This window comes from Larimichthys crocea, chromosome IX (genome assembly GCF_000972845.2).
Source record: "Larimichthys crocea isolate SSNF chromosome IX, L_crocea_2.0, whole genome shotgun sequence".
Lineage (NCBI taxonomy): Eukaryota > Metazoa > Chordata > Actinopteri > Sciaenidae > Larimichthys > Larimichthys crocea.
In genome coordinates, this window is record NC_040019.1 from 9,211,550 (window position 1) to 9,230,669 (window position 19,120).

The 19,120-nt window shown below is 39.3% G+C and overlaps 1 protein-coding gene across 4 annotated transcripts in view; it reads left to right on the plus strand.

Annotated features, from left to right (window-relative positions):
- The window catches only part of rgs3a (regulator of G protein signaling 3a), a 147,346-nt gene that overhangs the window by 57,863 nt on the left and 70,363 nt on the right, over positions 1-19,120 (plus strand). For 2 of the 4 annotated variants that reach the window (XM_019274095.2, XM_010750688.3), the window contains 3 exons: positions 1,503-1,580; positions 6,297-6,408; positions 10,376-10,419. In XM_019274095.2, the coding sequence (XP_019129640.2) occupies positions 1,503-1,580; positions 6,297-6,408; positions 10,376-10,419 (234 nt within the window). Of the gene's footprint in view, positions 1-1,171; positions 1,312-1,502; positions 1,581-6,296; positions 6,409-10,375; positions 10,420-16,283; positions 16,451-19,120 lie in introns of those variants that run through there. The other 2 variants (XM_010750687.3, XM_019274097.2) reach the window with 2 other exon arrangements.

Here is a 19,120-nt window from a genome sequence, read left to right on the forward strand (position 1 = left end):
TTAATTAGTGAGCTTTAGAGGTGCTGATAGACCGGCTTTGTTCTTGACAGAGGCAGCTAAGCTAACAGGATGCTACGCTCTGGTTTCATATCTAACAGACAGATCTATGAGTGATATCATCTCATCTAACCCACAACAACAAATGCAAATTAGATGTAAAATGTTAAATTATTTTGCTAAAGTGCTGTCTGTATGCTAAAAAGACAGACAGGATATGTAGGGAAAGACCAGCAAAGGCCGAGTGGGAATGTGCACATACTATAGCAGTTATGTGGTCTCAATCTAAGACCACCAGATCACCATGGTTCTATGAAAACCAGCCTTCGGTGGTCAAACAGGGAAATCCGCATATGATGGTGCAAAAGATGGTGTCATTCTAGACATGTTGTTTTCCACGGTACATTTGGGTCAAAAGGAAATAGACATTTAAATTCTGCGCTTAGGTAGCAGTTGACCTTTCTGTCTGAGCTATTTAGATTGTGCAAGTCATGAAAGCTCATATTTTCATACATAACACTTTTTTTTTTTGCATGTATGCAGATGTTCTTTTTTTATTTCTACCCTGAGGCTAGAACACTTGACAGTGTGCCTGTGTCTGTAAAGACAGACAGAAACTTATGTGGGTGACCAACCCAGGTGGTCAGTGCTACAAACTGTGCAGTCAGGATAGTTATCTTCTCAACCTTTCTCTCTTTCACCTGTTTAAAATCAATTTAAACCTATTTTGTCCAGCTTGTATCTCTAGGTTTGGCTGCAGAAAAAAAATACTTTATTACAGTTATAGTCTGCATAGTATGATAACTGAAAAGACAAAAAGGTTTCTAAAGGAGGAAAAGTCAAAATTAGGAAGCAGAGAAAAGTTATGTCGAATACTCTCATGTACATACAGTGGTTGTAATGAATATAGTGTGCAATGCGATTACCAAAGAAGACCGTTGTGAAATAAGAAAGCTGTTACTGTATGTGACATTTGCACCTAAAATGCAGGCATGCTGGTGGTACATCCTGTGAATTCATATAGAAACGTGCAACCCTGACCATACTTCACACAGTATGCAAATGTGACACACACACACACACACACATATTGAATTGGCCCTCTGTCACTCACTGGACTTAAAAGGAAGTCCCCTCCTCCCACGTTGTTGTACTAGTTCATTTTAGGTGTCAGTATTTGTCATGCACAGACCACACGCAGCATCTCACAGTAGCAGCACACTTTCTTTCAGTTGTGTTTCCCACAGTAAAGAACAGGTTTTTGCTGTTAGCTGTCCTGCAGATCAGATGGATTTGGGACCCAAAATGGATTCGGTATTACAAGGCCTCATATTATTTATTTCTTAAATGCTTAACATATGTTTTATGACTTTGAAAGTTAAGGCTATGGGTAATAATACGAACAATGTGTGATTGTTGTCATTAATAAATATCATACTAAAGATATCAGGAATCAATGAATGAGCCTAAAAAATGATGCCATTGTGCTCTATGTTGTTGCACAGCCTCTTGACCTGTGCAGTCGAGCTCTCATCATATCTGAAGAGATGATTCTACATGAGAGCAAGCACCACTCTCTCAAGGTAGGCGGCAGTCATTTCAATATATATTAAAGATTCCTGTGTTTGTCTTTGCTTTGTGTAAAAAGTTTTGTCTTGTAGCTTTTACTTCAGTTTAGTATTCTGCACAGGAATTTATTGTTGTCTGATAAACGTCCTAAAAACTAATCTAAAGAAAACCCAAATGCTGGTGCGTAGAAAACACAGAATTGGATCTTGTTGACCTGAGGGGAGAAGAAACACAATTTTCTCGAAGTTATTTTAAAGAGTTTTATAATTGGCTTGACGCAGAATGGTTGAGACCCTCCCTTGTCACCTCCTCATTCATAAGAACAAACCGATTAGTTAGAAACATTTTGTTAGTTTGTCGCAGCCAGTTTGTTTGTTTATTTGGCTGAAACTGAAAGTGATAGTCCATTGATAAATGCATTTATATATAGAAAAAGGGGGAACGAGTGGAGAGTAAGATCCTGAGAGGGGATGTCTGAACATCTCTGAAGGATTTGTAACTACTCTGAAGTATCAAGCCCATATCAGTTGAGGAAAATGAATTATTAATAAATGAGGAGAGTGCCAAAGAGATCGGGCAGAGAAATTCTGTTTCATGTGTCAAAAAACTGTAGCTCCTTCAGTAATGATATTACGCTCACGTTACAGTTATACAGTAACACAGCAACATTCTCTGTTATACAGTATACTGCTGTGCCTGAAAGTGGAAAATATGTAATACTATTAAAATATAGATTTTTATCCTGTACCAAGCACTTTAATGTTGTAGGTGGCAGGGTTTAGCTTGTAAAAAACATGATTCTGCAAAGTGAAAGTAATGTACACCAGTACCAGGTCCGGTAATGTAATTGTACCTGTAATAATGTAAATTAATTATATGATGGAAGTGGCTTTCAGATTGTATCTAGAGTTAATATTGGTGACTGTTAGCCACATTAATCTACTGGTATGCAACTTTACAAATATTTGCATTACCTTGATAAACTGCAGGTACATTTTTCCGTAAAGAAAAACGCAAGTCAGCTTTTCATGTTTTGCCTGAGGAATTGCAGATTGAACGTGGTAATTCTTGGTGAAACACAGGTGGATATGTCTCTGAAATTTGAGGTTTTAGGGAATCGAATAAGTAACTGCTGTGTATGTGGACAAAATAAGGAGTATTGACAGCATTGTTCTATTGAATTATGCTCTCGCAGGGGAATCTTTAATTTGCCCTGTCAGATAATCCTTGCTGTGCGATGGAGTGAAGTGCAGGGACTGCTGGCATGGAAGTAATTCTGACCTCTCTCTGGGGTCAGTCATAAAACAAATATTTAACAGCCCGTGTTTGTCAGATGGGAGTTTCTCTCCACTGGGCCACTTTGTACAGTCCAGGCTGTTTTTAATAGTCAGTGTTATTCCAGCTTTTACTCTTTACTCATCCGAGCTGCCCGCGAGGCAAACATACAAACACTATTGTTTACACAAACATGTACCAATTTTATTCGATCATCTAAATGCAAATAATAAGCACAACAAATCTGATTTAGACCAAAGTGACATTTCATAAATCAGACTGCCACTTGGACATAACAGATGTAAGTGGATTCATCTGAATTCTTAATAAATAATAAAACATGTCCTGAAAGATACATATAAACATTTAACAAATGTATTATTTTATTTCTAGTTATCAAATATATAAATCAGTTCAAATGCATATGAGCCTGCTATCACTGTGCGCACATTAACACAGCAATCATGTTCAAATAATACATTATTTCTTGTCATATGTAAAACCAAGTGGATTTAGATCACTGAAAGGTTACTGAGACATTATTAAGCATTTATTATTCTTAATTAGACAAATTGTTATTGTATTGTCTTGACTTATTAAAGCATTTTAGTATTTATTTAATAAGTATTTTTTAAGATGGACAAAAGTTGTTGAAAGGCTTAAAGGATCACAGTTAAAGAGAGTGTGTGTGATTAAAACACCTGGGGCCTCATGTACGAATACTTGCGTGGATTTCCTCCTAAAACTTGCCGTACGCCAGAACCCGGAAACTGTCGTACGCACAAAAATATTCAGATGTATCAAAGTGTGCGTTCGCATGGATCCAAGCACGTTTCTTTTGTACATGCCAATCAACGTGGAATTGAGCGCACTTGCAACTCCTCCCTGTCCACGCCCCATTTACATATGCAAATCTATTTAAATAGGCCCTGGACCTGAGATTCATCTCTTTGTCCGATCAGATAACGCGATGAAGAAAGGAAAGAAAATGAATTTTACAGAGCCTGAGCTAGATATTCTACTGAATGAAGTGGAGATTATGTTTGGTGCCCTGTCAACAGGGATAAATATGACCAAAAAAAAAAAAGACGTGAGTGGGAGCGTGTGTGTGAGGCCGGAAATGCCGTGGGATCCGAGCAGCGCACACACAGGTGTGGACAGGTGTGGCGCTGCGGCTGACATTTTACGCCCGCTTTTACTGACAAGAATACTGAACACAGGGACACAATCAGGGCTTGTTAGAAAGCTCTGCAGCTCTAATTTCACCAGCAGAAAATAAAGAAAACCAAAAACATGATATTTGAATGCGCACATGCCCAAATATGCACTGGCACACTGGCACGGCTTCTGGGTAAGTAAAGAGTTTATTCGTTTAATTGTTTCGTATGTAATCCAGCGTTACATACGGGACAATTAAACGAATAGAAGCCACCCATCGCGCACCGTGCCAGCCTCCAGCCTGTTCTCAGCAATGCTGTTAGTCATAATGAATGAGGCGTGTGTTGAACCAGGCCACCTTGCCGCGATGTTAGTCAGCTGCATTCGCGCATCACATATGATTTGAACATTGATGGAATTAAAATGTTTCCTACTTAGATAAACAAATTCATCCTGTGATGGCGCTTTTAAAGCAATGTGTGTGCAGTCAATAGCTCCGATTACATTAGGGAAACCGGCTCTCGCTGCAAATTGTGCTTTAATGCCGGCCTGTTGAACAGCACTGTACGGGAATCTGATGTACCAGGAAGACATTCGGATGATTCCATCCCACACAGCTGGCATGGCTCGGCTCAGGGTTAACTGGCACACTCCTGACCGATCGGCCAGCTCCCGCTGGAATGCCCCTGTTGCCAGGAACCCCAGCGTAGTCAGCACAACCCCGAGCTACTCGCCGGCCCCCGTTGCGCTCTCGGGCCGGCCGCAGCTCTGCGCACAACTCCAGTAACACTGGCCTTGGTAACCGAAATCGGCTTATGAGCCAATTATCATGGTTTGCAAGTAAATCCATGCGTTCCTTAAATCGCTCACGTTTGCAAGGTCCTCTAACAACGCTAACGCTGCCATTGTTAATATCATTTTCTTCATCACATTACGCATGCTTTTATATCCACTTATATAACTGCAAACACGTGGGTGTGTTAATTGTTCATAAGTGTGTTTCTGATGTGCACATCACTCTGATGACTACTTGTTTTCACATTAATAACAGTTTCTCAGCTTCACCTCTAAGTGTCGCCAAAGGAACAACAGCTGTAGAAACGTGCGTACGACAGCTATGAAATTGGCGTGGGGCACGCACATTTCTACGATTGTTTCACGTTTGATACATTTGAACGTGAGCGTGGGAAAGGACGTACGCCACTTTTTTGTGCGTACGCAAGCTTTGTACATGAGGCCCCAAGTCTTTTGAATAGTGTGCATTTGTATGAGTAGGTATGTAAAGTATGTGTGTGTTTCTCTGTAGGAAAACTGCCTGCTGCTTGCATCGTTTGTTTCGTCCTTGTTTTTTTGTTTTTTTTACTCTTACATCCTCTTCAACCCACTCAGACCTACACACACACACACACACACACACACACACACACACACACACTGACACTCATTCTAACCACATACTGGCAACATTAGAGGAAGCAACCAGCAAAAGCATGCATAAGCATGCATACATGTCAGCTTTTTTTTTAGCCATCTTGTTCTTCATTCTTTATGCTTTATTTATTCTTTTTTTAGTTTAATGCTTCACTGGCATGACTCTCCTTGCTAAGCCACTGTAGAATCAGTCATGGGCTGTTAGGACATGTTGAAAAGCGAAGTTTGTGCGTGTGTGATGGGCTTGGGAGTTTGTATGTAATAAGATTTAGGCTGCCTCTTCTGCATACATTGACACTAATTCTTCACATCGAGCATTAAAAAGTTTTATGAACAGACTGTCATCATAATAAGCTGTAAGCTAACGGGTATTGTTGGACCTTATTGAACACAAAGTGAGTTCAGTGTGCGCTAGAACTGAGTGAGAGCAGCTGTTGTCCCACAGTCATTTTATTAACAAGATCATGACAAATATGTATAATGTTTTTTTAACACAGATCACAGACATGCCTGTAAATCAGACCAGATTAGAAACTTACAGTGATGCAATAAAATTAATTCTTAAGACTTAAAAGGCAAGATGTGGGTTTTTGTGTATATAATGTTTAGACCATGATGTATGACAATAGATTGATTATGGTGTGGGTTGCATTTCCTGTGCTAGGACTTGAGGTAGGGGTCTGTGCATCTCACTGCAATGCAGATGTGTGTTTGCAAGATGTGATCATTTCAAGGTGTGAAGTCCTGGTCACACCATGTGAGAGTGAAAGTATGAAATCATTTTTTCCCTTTACCCTTTTAAACGAAATGTCCTGTTCCTCTATTTTTTACTTCGCTTTTCCATCTCTGCTCCACCGATCCTGTAGGTTACAGTGTTTGTCTACAGTGACCTGATGCTGGTGACAAGAGAAGATGAGCCAGGCAGATGTAATGTCCTCCAGAGTCCTCTGTACCTCCGACAGCTGAGGCTCCAGGACGGTACGTGAAGCGCCAACGCACCTGTCACCAAACTATGTGAAATCCTGGATTTGCGAAACTATATATAAATATCAAACTAGCAAGAACAGTATTGGATTTATCATTTGCTTTGTAACTTTTCAGTGCACACACAAAGGTCTCTTTTTAAATAAATTAATTCCTTAAGATAATTAATTCTCATTCATTTCGCTCACTGTCAATTAGAAGCTCTAATCCTGAGATGTCCGAGATGTTGAGGTGATTATATATTATATAACCATCAGTAAGTGCAGTATGTCTGACATTAAGCACAAAATAAATTTCTGTTACTACAACAACAAATTTCCAGAAGAAATCAGCCAAAACTATGTGTAATCTGTATAATAATACCAGTATGTTACCACATTAAACCCTGTTTGACCTTATAGTTGAACACAACGTAAAAAGGAAAAGTCAACATTCAAACACACAGCAAGAAATAAACAGTCACTACCATGACTGCAGTGATATTTTCAGTTGAGCTTAACCAGAGGATATTTAGGGAAAGGCTGCCCAAGTTCCTGTTGCTTTGTCTTTTTATTTCACCTTGGTGTAAACAACCATCTCCTCTAACAGTATGGAGAGAATAGCCTGGCCATTAGGGCCGCACAGAGCCTAGGCAAGTCAAATAAATAGGGCTCACTGTAAATATCTGTGTTTAGAGTGGTGGGTGTAGATACGGCCAAAGCTTGGGATCATGCTTGGGACAGGGCCAGGGGAGAGTGGGTACACTTACACCCATGATGAAAAATTGATAAGTCATAGGTGAGAAACGGTGATAAGTGACTCTCTCCTCCAGATACTTCCTCATATTGGGTGTCAGATCAGTTTACTGTTATGCTGAGCAAAATATAAACCATAAAACTAGTGCCATATTATCCAAAATGTGTGGTGCAAGTGTCAAACGCGGGGCAATAAACAGGACTCTAGTGTAGTAGTGCCATTAGTAATGGCTTTAATGAAATGAGTGTGTTTAGAGACCACTGATTGGAAATCAAGGTATTTACTCAGTATAAATGTTTTTCAAGTGATTAATAGGTTAGACTCTTGAAAGCTGATAATTGGGCCTAACCCTCAGTGGATAAAGCCCCCTACAGGTGTCAGTATAGCCTCGCATGGCCTTATAGCCCACGCTGCATCATTGCAGCATGCTGGCATATATGTGCCAGAACCTGCCATCATTCTACACACATTTATGAATATTAGAGTGCAGACCTGCCTGTCTTCATGGTTGTGCCAGCTTCTTGTTTAGTTTTTGTGAGACTTTGGATGCATTTAGCTCATGAATCTCCCAAGAGACTCATCAAAATCATATAATATAATGTCAGATAACATTACTGGCAGGGACATAATGTAACTCAAATGTAAGGTGCTGTTTATTAGTGCAACAGGTCAAACAGCTAAGCTTTTAACCCTTTAATTTAAATCAAAATGACATTACAATCAACAGAAATGTCAAATGCAGAACAAGATTATTAATTGCACATATACAGGACTTAGGAAGACATTCACTTTGTAGCTAAGGTTGAGCCGATGAATTGCATAGCACGAGCATTTCTAAATTAAAAGCACCGTGATCCAGGGTGGCTTGAGTTACTCTGCCCTTCCTACAGACATCACTGGTCTTTTCTGAGCCACTTTTGACCTCCACCCTTCACCCAAACAATTGGAGATCACCAGGGAGGGGATTCAGTATGGTTTGCGTGTCTGTGTGTGTGTGTGTGTTGCATGAGAGGACACACACACACAAACACACAGACACGCATCTCCACCCTGCTGCCTGTCATTGTTATTTCGCTTCGGCAGCTCACTCAGGAAAGAGGCGCCGGGGGATTGTGTTTGTTTCAGCAAGGGTGTGTTTGACTAGTGTGTGTGTGTGTGCTCACGTGTGTGTTATGACACAGTATAAGTTCAATACAGGGGCTTTCCAGTGTTCCTGTAACCCCGATACTAGGCTGAGGAGCGTGGGAAACATTGAGAATGGTATTAAATGCACATTAAACCAAAATGACCATGTGTCAATCCAAACATCATCGCACTAAACAAAGTAAGAAGAGCAAGGCAACTCCTGCACCATGTTTTTGGGAAAATGACTTAGCAGTTAAAAGGTAATAGAAAAAACGAGAATGAATCAACAACAGTACAAGAGACTAAAGATGATCATGTTTAGTGGGATAGGAAGTGACATCAAATGACTGAAATCACGTACTGGCTGGTCACTGCTATCAGATCCAGAACAAATCCAAAAAATCCAAAAATATTTTATGCATGGGAACCATTCTTTAGTTTGATCTAAAAACACTGACATTGTAAAATATGTGAGTAGTTTTTCACTGACTTTGTCAACATGCCCCTCATGCAGTAGTGCCAGTTTGTGTGCCAGGTCCTAGAAAGCAGAATGATATCCAACAGTGACCTCTGCTGTTGGTTATAAAACCAAATACAGCACTTCATACAGGCCCTGCTGTTCTTACATCACACACTGACAATGACCACTCCTGCTTGTACTCCTGTGTCTTGTTTGTAGACACTCATAAAATAAAGCAGGGACCACTTAGTAGTGCGAGGCCGATGACTGCTGTCAATAATCAGTGTGAAGAGGAAGTGGTCTTCCTGGGAGTGTCATAAACACATGCACTCCTCAAGAGAACTTTCAATCGGTGACAACATGTGTTTTTGTTTTCCATGTGTGTTTGCCACTTTATTCTTCTTTGTCATGTTGATGAGCCAGAGACAAGGCAGATGAAGCAGAGAGACTCAAGATGCTGAACAAGAAGGCACTGGTTCTGTTGTGAGCCTGGAGAGTCTGGATTTAGTAACTGAAGGAGGAAGGATGAGGGTCATGATTCAAAGATCCCCTCCAGACATAAAATACTTTTAATAATGATTCATTCAAATGCATTCGTATGAACTAGTTTTGTTTAAGCATATCTAAACATTGTCAAAAGTAATCAGATGCTAAGGCAGAGGAAAAGTCATAGAGAAGTGGGACACATATTGTTTAAATACAGGAATAACTGCACACATTGAAGGCATTTATAGTACTGTTGTCAGTTCTTTACATGAAAAGTGACATTCAAAGGATTTCTGAAGCAAACACTTCATGCACCTTAACACTAAAGCCAGCTGGGTTGGGGCTGATAAACCCAATAGCCTTAGTAAATTTAGTTAATATCTGAATGCTCGTTCTCGTATATGCATTTATGACAAACTCTGTATATTAATTAGCCAAAGTTAGAACAGTTATTTTAGGTTGTTTCACAAGGAAGATTTCTGTTTTTTCTGTGCTTTTCTCACTGGTCTGACGTGGGCGGGGTTCATAAAAAAAAAAGAAAGAAAGATGATGTCACATATCATAGATAGACAGACAGACAGACAGACAGACAGACAGACAGATAGATAGATAGATAGATAGATAGATAGATAGATAGATAGATAGATAGATAGATAGATAGATAGATAGAAATAATGGGGGGTAAAATGGAGGTATTGAGTTTTAAATGGATTTTACCTGCCTGTCTTTCTAGAACATATTCAATCATTTTAAATGTCACCCCAGGGTGAAGCTGCCCCTCAGTGTGACATCAGTCAGGGTTGCCAGTCAGTCAGAATGTTGATTTGTGTGTGTGCTTACTTGAAATAAAATAGTAAACAGCACCACAACATATATAGAATGTGTGTGTGTCTGGGGAGAGGGAGGTCACTCGATTAAAACCATTTATCTTGACTCCAGACCCAAAGGCTTGTCTCACTGAGCGCTACTTCAATGAATTATGGGTGGCTATCTATGAGACTGACCTATAGTAAAAGCCTTCCCATCAATAAAAGCATTTTGGTGAAATCATAATCGGAAATCAACGATGCCAAAAAGGATGGTTGGGTGTTTGGCAGGAAAGAAAAAGATGATGTGAATAAAGGATTAAAATGAGTTTGTTGCTTTGGTTTGCAGATTACGCAGAAGAACTGAGATTCTACCTGATTCACATGACCGAGGTAAGAGAAACGATTGTCTTGTGTTTGAAAGAAAAAAGGGAAGAGAAAGTGGGAAAAGGAGGTCTAATGTGAGCAGCCTATTTTGTCTGTGAGCCAGAGGGGCAATTGACTCTGGTGGAAATCACATTACAGGCAAGACACAAGGATTAGCAGAAAGCTTTAATGAAAATGTCTTTCTCTGTGTCTTTCTCAGATCTGACTTTGTCTCTGTCACACACACAACATGCATTAGTTTTTGATATTTGATATATCACAGCAGGAAATGCAGAAACACACTTTTGAAACACAAAACCTTTTTTTTTATTCGGCTTATGACCTAGTCGGAGCTGTTGTTTAGCTTCCAGCAGTTAATTTGGTGGTTAGATTTTATTATTTTATGGCAGAAGTATTTTACATGTTCACATAATCCTCCTTTTAGATAAGGCTGGGGGTATAAATCACATGTCACATAAATAAAACACAAAACGATACAGCCCATGGACAGAACTATTCAGTATATAACCATATAGATGTGTTCAGATATGATGATGCATCTATCTGTTTACATTATGATTTGTTTTTCAGACATTCATCTTTATAATGAAACTCATCCTTCCTCTGTAGCACTCAAGCTGTCATTTCAAGATAAAAGGGAAAAGCACAATTATTAATATGTCATTGTTCTGTTCACCAATTATTCAACACAGGGTAACTGTAATGGCTCTTTGAAGGCACATTACATTTTCCATTGTTCCATGTGTTTAAAAATATATTTGTGTATATCCACAACAGAGTTTTAAACATTTTAAAGGTACGTTTACATACAGCATATGTTGCCTTAAAGACGTCAACACCACTAAAGCATGGTATCTACCAAGATGCTGTTTGAGATATATAATACACACAAAAACTAACCATAACCCTGAAAATTACAGTGACATTTCTTTAAAGTCACTCAACATATAAGTGGAATTCCACATTACTGCCTGTCCTCTCAGTGGTCCTTACAATGTTTAGACAGTAGTTTTCAGATATAAAAACTTCAGTCACTTGTACTCTAACAGAGTAGAAGAGGACAGAAAGCATGAAGGCATACTGCTGGGATGCAGGCAGAAACAAATATGATGTGATAGTTATCTGGCAGATGAGATTTGATAGTTTCAGAGCATATTTGGCTGTTTTCCAGTTTGGAAATTTTCATTTTTTTTCCTGGCAGATCTGCTGCAGTAAATGAGCGTGTTTGCAAGTGGTGTTAGCTCCCCATCTCTTCAGCTGCCCCTCCCTTTCCCCACTGCTGCTCTCCATACCCATTTGATTGCATTTTTTTCTTTAAAGCTCTGGAAGTGCGCAGAGAGGAAATGAAACTGGGGTTTTTTAATGTTGCCATACATGACGCTTTCATCACTTTCTAGTTATGGCTTTTTTTTCCCCACCTTCTCTCATCATCTCCTTTCTCATCGTGCACACATCTCTCAAGCTGTTTATATCCAACTCTAACAGCTGCCTCACTCTCTCTCTGGAGCCACCTCATAAATTTTCACCTTATTCTTATTTTGTTAATGTGTAAAAGACATGTTTAAAAACCACCATTACCTACCAGATTTATCCTGATGTCAAAAATGTCATCTGGCAGAGCGTAAAAGTGTGCTGCAAACTGCACAAGTTGCTAGTTCATGCACTAACAAGGATGTGTAGCTGGGTGGCACCATGGCGAAGGGTAGGGTTGGGATTCAGCTTTTAATCAAGCCCTTATCCAGTTTTAAACCCACTGAATCCCTTACCAAATATAATTAGAATTAGTGTTCAATATCTTTATTTATTTTCCAAGAAAAATTAGATGAGCTACATAAGATATGAAATGTTGATAAATTGTATCCGATGCTGCCTACTTACTCTTACGTGACAGTTTATGTAAATCATTTGCTGTTGATGATATTTGTAATTTTAACCAACACCACTGGCTTAAAATAAGACGTTGCTACCTAAATGTTGTCTCCTTTCGCTCTCTCGTGCCAAAGAGGCACTGAGGGTGAGGATAATGCATCCAATTGTGTAGGGATGCAAATCATTGGAATGATAATTGGAAATGCATCAACACCACGGTAACTTATGCTGCATGGCCTGCTCTGGAGAATATTTATTTTAGTTTTATGTCAAAACATGTCAATAGCCTGATCCAGTGACTAATTAGATTACTGAAAAAGTCTTCTGTCCTACAGGATCCTCAGTTTACAATAATGTGACAAGTAATACGGATCAATTGATATATTGATGTGCTTTTTTTGTACGTGTTTGTTCATCATCCAACATGAAACACTCATTCATCATATGAAGACACACCGTAGCTGAGACTACTCACACTTTTTGCTTATGCTTTCAATATTTGGAAATCATTTTCTAGTTTTTCAAAAGCTTCTTATTACCACATGGTTATATTCTTTACATTTCACTTGAAAAGCACTTTTAGTCATCACAGATTCTGCAGGTACCATCACCTGAGTGTTTTATTTCATCCCAATACTTCATTCATGGTTCTCGTTTTGCAGCTTGTAACATAGTTGTTAACAACGTGATACAGATTATTATCCAGGATCACCGTTGGTTTTAGTAACCCAAAGACAGGTAGAAAACCTCAGGACAGCAGTCAGTAATATCGGGATCCATAAGGGTGTAGGATCGCTGATCCAACTCTAGCATTACTAATAGTTTGTGCCTGATCTGATTCTTATTTTTATCTAAATGTTGATTAAATATGTATCTGACAAGCAAAGCTGAAATAACAGCTGTAGTCTTCTAAATTTGGCACACTTTTTCACAAGTTTGTGGCCAATATTTATCCATTAAAATATGTTTGATGATCCTTAGGACTGGCCGACATCCCTATTTTTGGACAAGACGAATGCTGGTCTATATCCTAAGAAAGATATCACCATGACTCAAAATACACATCTTGAAAATCAAGTAAACAAATCGAGTAAGGCAATCTTTCTTTTTTTGGTCTTTTATTGGAAACCATTTGATTTAGCTGGAACACATAAACACTTAAACTGAAGATTGAACTTCTCAGAAGTGTTTCAAAATGTAATATAAAGAGAGTGGATAGCTGAAGGGGATATTTTACTTTTTTGTTGTATCCATCCAGCCACTGTGACTCGTCCGCAATTCGTTGCGGCTGCAAATGTCTGCTTGGATGGATCATCTTTTCACCGAGCAACTACATAAATCCCAACCCCTCATGCCGCGCGTGCACACACACACACACACACACACACACGCACACATATCGTCTATTTTTTGCTTTGAAATGTGCTGCATTCATTAGCAGCTTATGAATCTTTTAAAGGGGCCTTTTTTTTTCAGAAATTCCAGGCAGAATGAGAGGGGCCTGATATCTGTCCCACAGGCTGGAAAAGAGGAAGGAAAGGGCTCCGGTATTATTCAGTCTATCCAATTAGGCAACATATATAAATAGAAAGTCTTACGTAAGACACCACGCAAGAGAAAGGCAGATTTTGGATTTTATACAGCACTTAAAAAAGGTCTGCTAGAATGGTGATATCAGCTTATGTTCAGAAACTTTTAGTATGTTACATATTCTTTCTCTTTTGTTGTATTGTTTTTACTGATTTGTTCATACTGTAATAGTTATTATTTGGGCTTTTATGCCTTTATTTGATATGAGAGGGATGGAATGCAGCGAAGGGCCACAAACTGGAACTGAACCTTGCCCACTGCAGTAAAGACTCAGCCTTTTGTATATTGGGTGCACGCTCCACCAGGTGAGCTGCCAGGGTACCCCATAATTATTATTTTTGATTTCTCTGGAAACCTTCTTGTTCCTTGCAGCTTAAAACATGTCACATAAATGCCATATACAAGCAAATAAATCTCACATCACACTAATAGCAGTAGGCACCACTGACAGTTTGACACCTTAGGCTTGAAAAGACCTATTGATTCTCTAGCAAGCAGTCAGCAGAGGAAGCAATAGCAGGTACGCTCTCAAAATACCAAATTAGTCCAACATATATGATTGAAGACAGACAAGACGACAGACAGAGAAACAGCAAACAGTTTGTGTGTGAGAGATTTACTTGGCTCAGCCACCTCTCATCTGTCAGGTTCATTCCTCCATCCGTTCTTCCAGATGCCCCCACACAATGGCGCACGCACACACATACACACACTGCACAAAACGTGCAGTCATCTATTATAGTTGATACACCTGTCAGCAGTTCATTTCATACCTCAGGAAGCAAACAGTAGCCACAGTGAAACACCTCATACTGTTCTCTCTTGTTTTAGCTCTCACCACTCTGTAACAGATAGTGTAAAACGCTGCCGTGTGATCTATTATATCGCTCATTCATAAAGTCACAGACCACCAAATATGCAGATATATATTTAAATAATCAAAGAAGAATTTTCCTCTTTCTGTAATTCGGGATCAAAGTCAAGATGAGCAGCTGCTTATCTCCCGTGGTGCTCATTTATCTTTAAGTGATAGCAGACTCTTTACAGAATGATTGACCTTCTGATCCTGCTGGTAGGACACACTGCTGTGTGAAGCGGAAGTAAGTGTGAGGTGGGTAAGGAGAAGGATGAAAGAGAAGGAGCAAGTAAAAGAAGAACGCCTAAAGAGGTCTTGAATATCTTGACTATTGAGCTCTACAGATCAGAAAATGGAGACATGTTTGAAGTGTTTGAGTGGCTCTGACCCTTACTGCTGCTTTGTGTGTGTGTGTGTGCGCGCGTTCATGTTTACTCAAAGGGAGATGTGCGTTATGTGATAGACTTTAATTGAATTGCTCTTTCTGGCTTGTCTGAGCAAAGGTCACATGCATAAACACACACAAACACCGGGAGAGAGAGAGAGAGAGAGAGAGAGAGAGAGAGAGAGAGAGAGAGAGATTCAGGATGCCATAAACTTTGCATTCTTCTTCTTCTCCTGCCTGCTCAAAACTAAAACAAAATACATAATAGTATAATATATAATAACAGCTGAATGAGCCAGTGTGATGAAGAGCAATATTTTTGCTCATTCTTATTTTAAATATATTTTTTAGAGGTGATTCTTCTTACTGATTCCATACCAGTTCATCATACGCTCCTATGCAACATATTTAAGGTGATATGTGACCTTGGACCTGTGTCACAACATTTTTTGAACATGCCTAAAAGTAAACAATACAATATATTTATAACTATTATATTTAAACTAGATATAGAAATAGATAGATAAAAAACTATGAAACATAAAACCCATACTTGCGCATCTGCCCTGTGTCTCTATATAAACATATATATATAAACAGTACAAATTTGCACTTATTCACTAGGGGCCAGGCAGCAACATATGGCTGCGACATATCACCACATACAGCTTTTCCCAACTGACTCACTCATCATGCAACAAACCTCTCTGCTAGATCTCATCATAGGGAAGTGTTTCATTTCTTCTACTCTCAAATGCAAAGACAGTATGTCGAAATCACATATTATATTATTCAGATTGAAGGAGACAACGATCTTTGGAGTTACATAAAAGATGTTAGCAGAGATTGAGGTAAAATAGAACTTTCATTCTGTAGAAATAAGAAAAGCTTTCCTCATTTTCTCATTCCTGAAGTTGTGAAGCAATTATACAATTAAAGTCTTCCTTATCCCACACTGTCACAGTCCGCTCTCCTCCTTTTGTCTGCTCCTGCCCTTCTCCTCCATCACTGGAGGTCATCCTATTTTAGCGCTTGCTCAAAACAGAACTAACCCAGATTTAAGGAAAGTCAAGTGTGTGTTCTGTGTGTGTGTGTGTAAGTGTGTGTGTAAGTGTGTCAGTGACGCAGGATGAGAGGGAGGCAAGACAGTGGTGTGTAGGTAAACGAAAAACACAGCCGGCAAGGAGAGACACTGTATGAGATTACTGAGCAGTGAGGTGCATCAGGGTCATCACAGAATCATCATGGGCAACTTGGCCGACCGGGTCGGGCCTAAGAAAAGGTTCGTCAGGGAGGCGAGCTCTCTTCAGAAGCACCTGCTGTCCGACTCTGGAGATGTAAGTGCTACTGATTGATGCTTCTGCTCGGGCTACAGTCAGAGGTTGTTCTCAACTGCATGAAAGGGGAAGAAGAGAAATCGCGGCGCTGCTTTTTAAGATCAGTAGTTTGAGAGAAAAACAACACTTTCTAAGCATGGGAAAAGTGGTACTGTACTTATTAAATAGAAGATGACTTCAAGGCTGTTTAATGCTACTCTTTTTACAGTCTTCAGTGAGTGAGGGAACAATTAGCTTATTATATGTCAGACTTAATAAATTTAGAGGGGATGTGATTACAGTAAGTGTTTGTGTAGCCTCAAGTAGAACAGTCATATGACTGTGATGATGTTGTACATTTGCAGTGGGCTTTGTAGTGACAGTTATATTAGTGCTATTCCTGGTATTATACTCTATCAAAACATGCTGTATAATGTGCTTCTCGTGTGTTCTGTTATTTTGGTTATGGTTGCTGATGTGTGAAAAGTGTCCACAAGTGAAAGCTGAGAATACGGTTAAGTGCATGGTCACTCATTAACCACTATTTCCCCTACATTGCCACCGTAGCCATTAGGATCTAATTGGCACGATGCAGTTGCCACTAATAACCATGAAATCATGAATAATCTCCACTTACTAAAGCACAGCAGTATCAGTGACTAAGCCGCCTTCTCATAACGTAGTCTGCATACATTTGTATTACCTATCACTTTGGTCACTTATTACAGACGATTTCACTCTTAGGCCATGCATGCAAATCATGTTTCATATGGAGTTTGCAATTATTGATTTTGAAGAATTAATTGTGTGTGTGTGCAGAATGAGGTGATTGAGAGGACTCGAGATAAGACTCAACAAATGCAAAGAGACACCCCCCAAACTAGGCGAAATCACAGTGTGATGGCTCGAGTATAGGCCGTGGAGCAGCAAGGGAGCTCTGTGATCAGGCCAACAAAGCACAGTGTTGTGCATGCAAATAGTCTTTTTTTTTTCTGCATGCGGTCTGTACCATAAAAGGTCAGAGTGTTATTTTATTATGCGTGGGATGACGTTGATGTGACGTTTGTGGACACAGTACGTAATGGTGCAATTTTGAATTGATTACCTTAAGTGTAGACTCTGTTAATGTTTTTTCCAGAAGAAGAGGATATCTTAGACTTATCAATAAGGATGTACATGTATAGATGCTTATTTGCTGTAAGTGTGTTGCATATACAGATACAGATACAGAAGAGTATGTCTTTTTATACATCTCTGTATGTATCTCTCCGTGCCTTCAAGCGCATCATTGACTGCATGACATACAGGGCTGTCATTTGTTGTCTGAAGCCAGTATGTGAATGATGTGTACCCAGGGGCTCTTGTCAGCAAAATACCTACTTTATGGGAGCCATCCATAACACAGCCAGGGCAGGACCAGTTTCACAGGGGCCTGATTGAACTGGGATGTACCCTCTTCATTAAAGTTAAGCTACAACTTAGTCTGCTTTGCTTTCTTTTCTGATTTAATATGCCAGTGCAGATTGGCAGCACTGCACTGACAGTGGCAATACATCTAAATATAATCACCTAAAGACCTCCACCTTAGCCATATGATTGCACTGAGATCTATGACCACCAACGACTTATGCACCAATATTGGATTCAGTGATGAAAGTATTCTCCTGTGCTATACCGAACTGTGGTTTATCTTCCTGCTCCATCAGTTGCAGAGCTAGTGGTAACGAGTATCTGAATTATTTACTGACTTTTATGGAAAGTGTGCAGAAGTAATTTACAAATGAATAATTAATGTTTATTCTTCATGTGTATGTATGTATGTCCAAGTATAATTTAACTATGATTTATCAACAAGAGGTTCAGCAACTATCAAATTCACCGCCACTTCATATGATGAATACTTATGTATCTATCACGCCAAATGTCAAAAACATAATGTGCTTTGACTGGCTCAAAATAGTACATTCATGTCTATGCAATGAAAAGCACAATTCATAAAACAATCATGTGAAAAGGCAAAAACAACCAAATGATCAATGAACACCCTGACTGGCATGATGAAAGAAAGCACACAAAAATATTATTACTAAAAAAAAATAAAAAAAAACTTCCAGAAACAGTGCATGACTTCTCTGTCATGCGCTTATCATCATCCCCGGTGGCTATAGGAAGGGCCTCAGGCCAAAGATTCCACTCTGCAATGCTCTTTTCATGGCTGCTTTACAAACCACAGAAGAGCTCTGAGCTGTAAACCAGATAAACAAACAAGAAATAGAAGAAAGAGTGTGGGAAAGCAGTTAAGAGGAAACATTTTATGCTTATTTGTGGATTACAGTAGTCTAACCTAGTATCCAGAAACTTAACTAAGGAGCAATACATGGTCAACTCCATTTCCAACACGATCTGAACTAAGTTTTTTAAACATGTTTTGTATTAGTGCTAGATTGCTCGAGTGTTGTTATAGTGTCCATCTCCAGTGTAAAGAAAAACTAATACCCAGCCATTGGCTTTTGATTATATAGACTCCCAGGTTCAGGAATGCATTTTTCAGCCATCCTTCAGTACAGTCATAAGACAGATATGCATGGAAACCAAACTTCATTACCTTATCCTGACCTCACCAGACGTGATGTAGTCAGTGTTTCTGTATTGAAAGAAGAGCAAGGAATGAAGGTAATGGCTTTTCTTGAT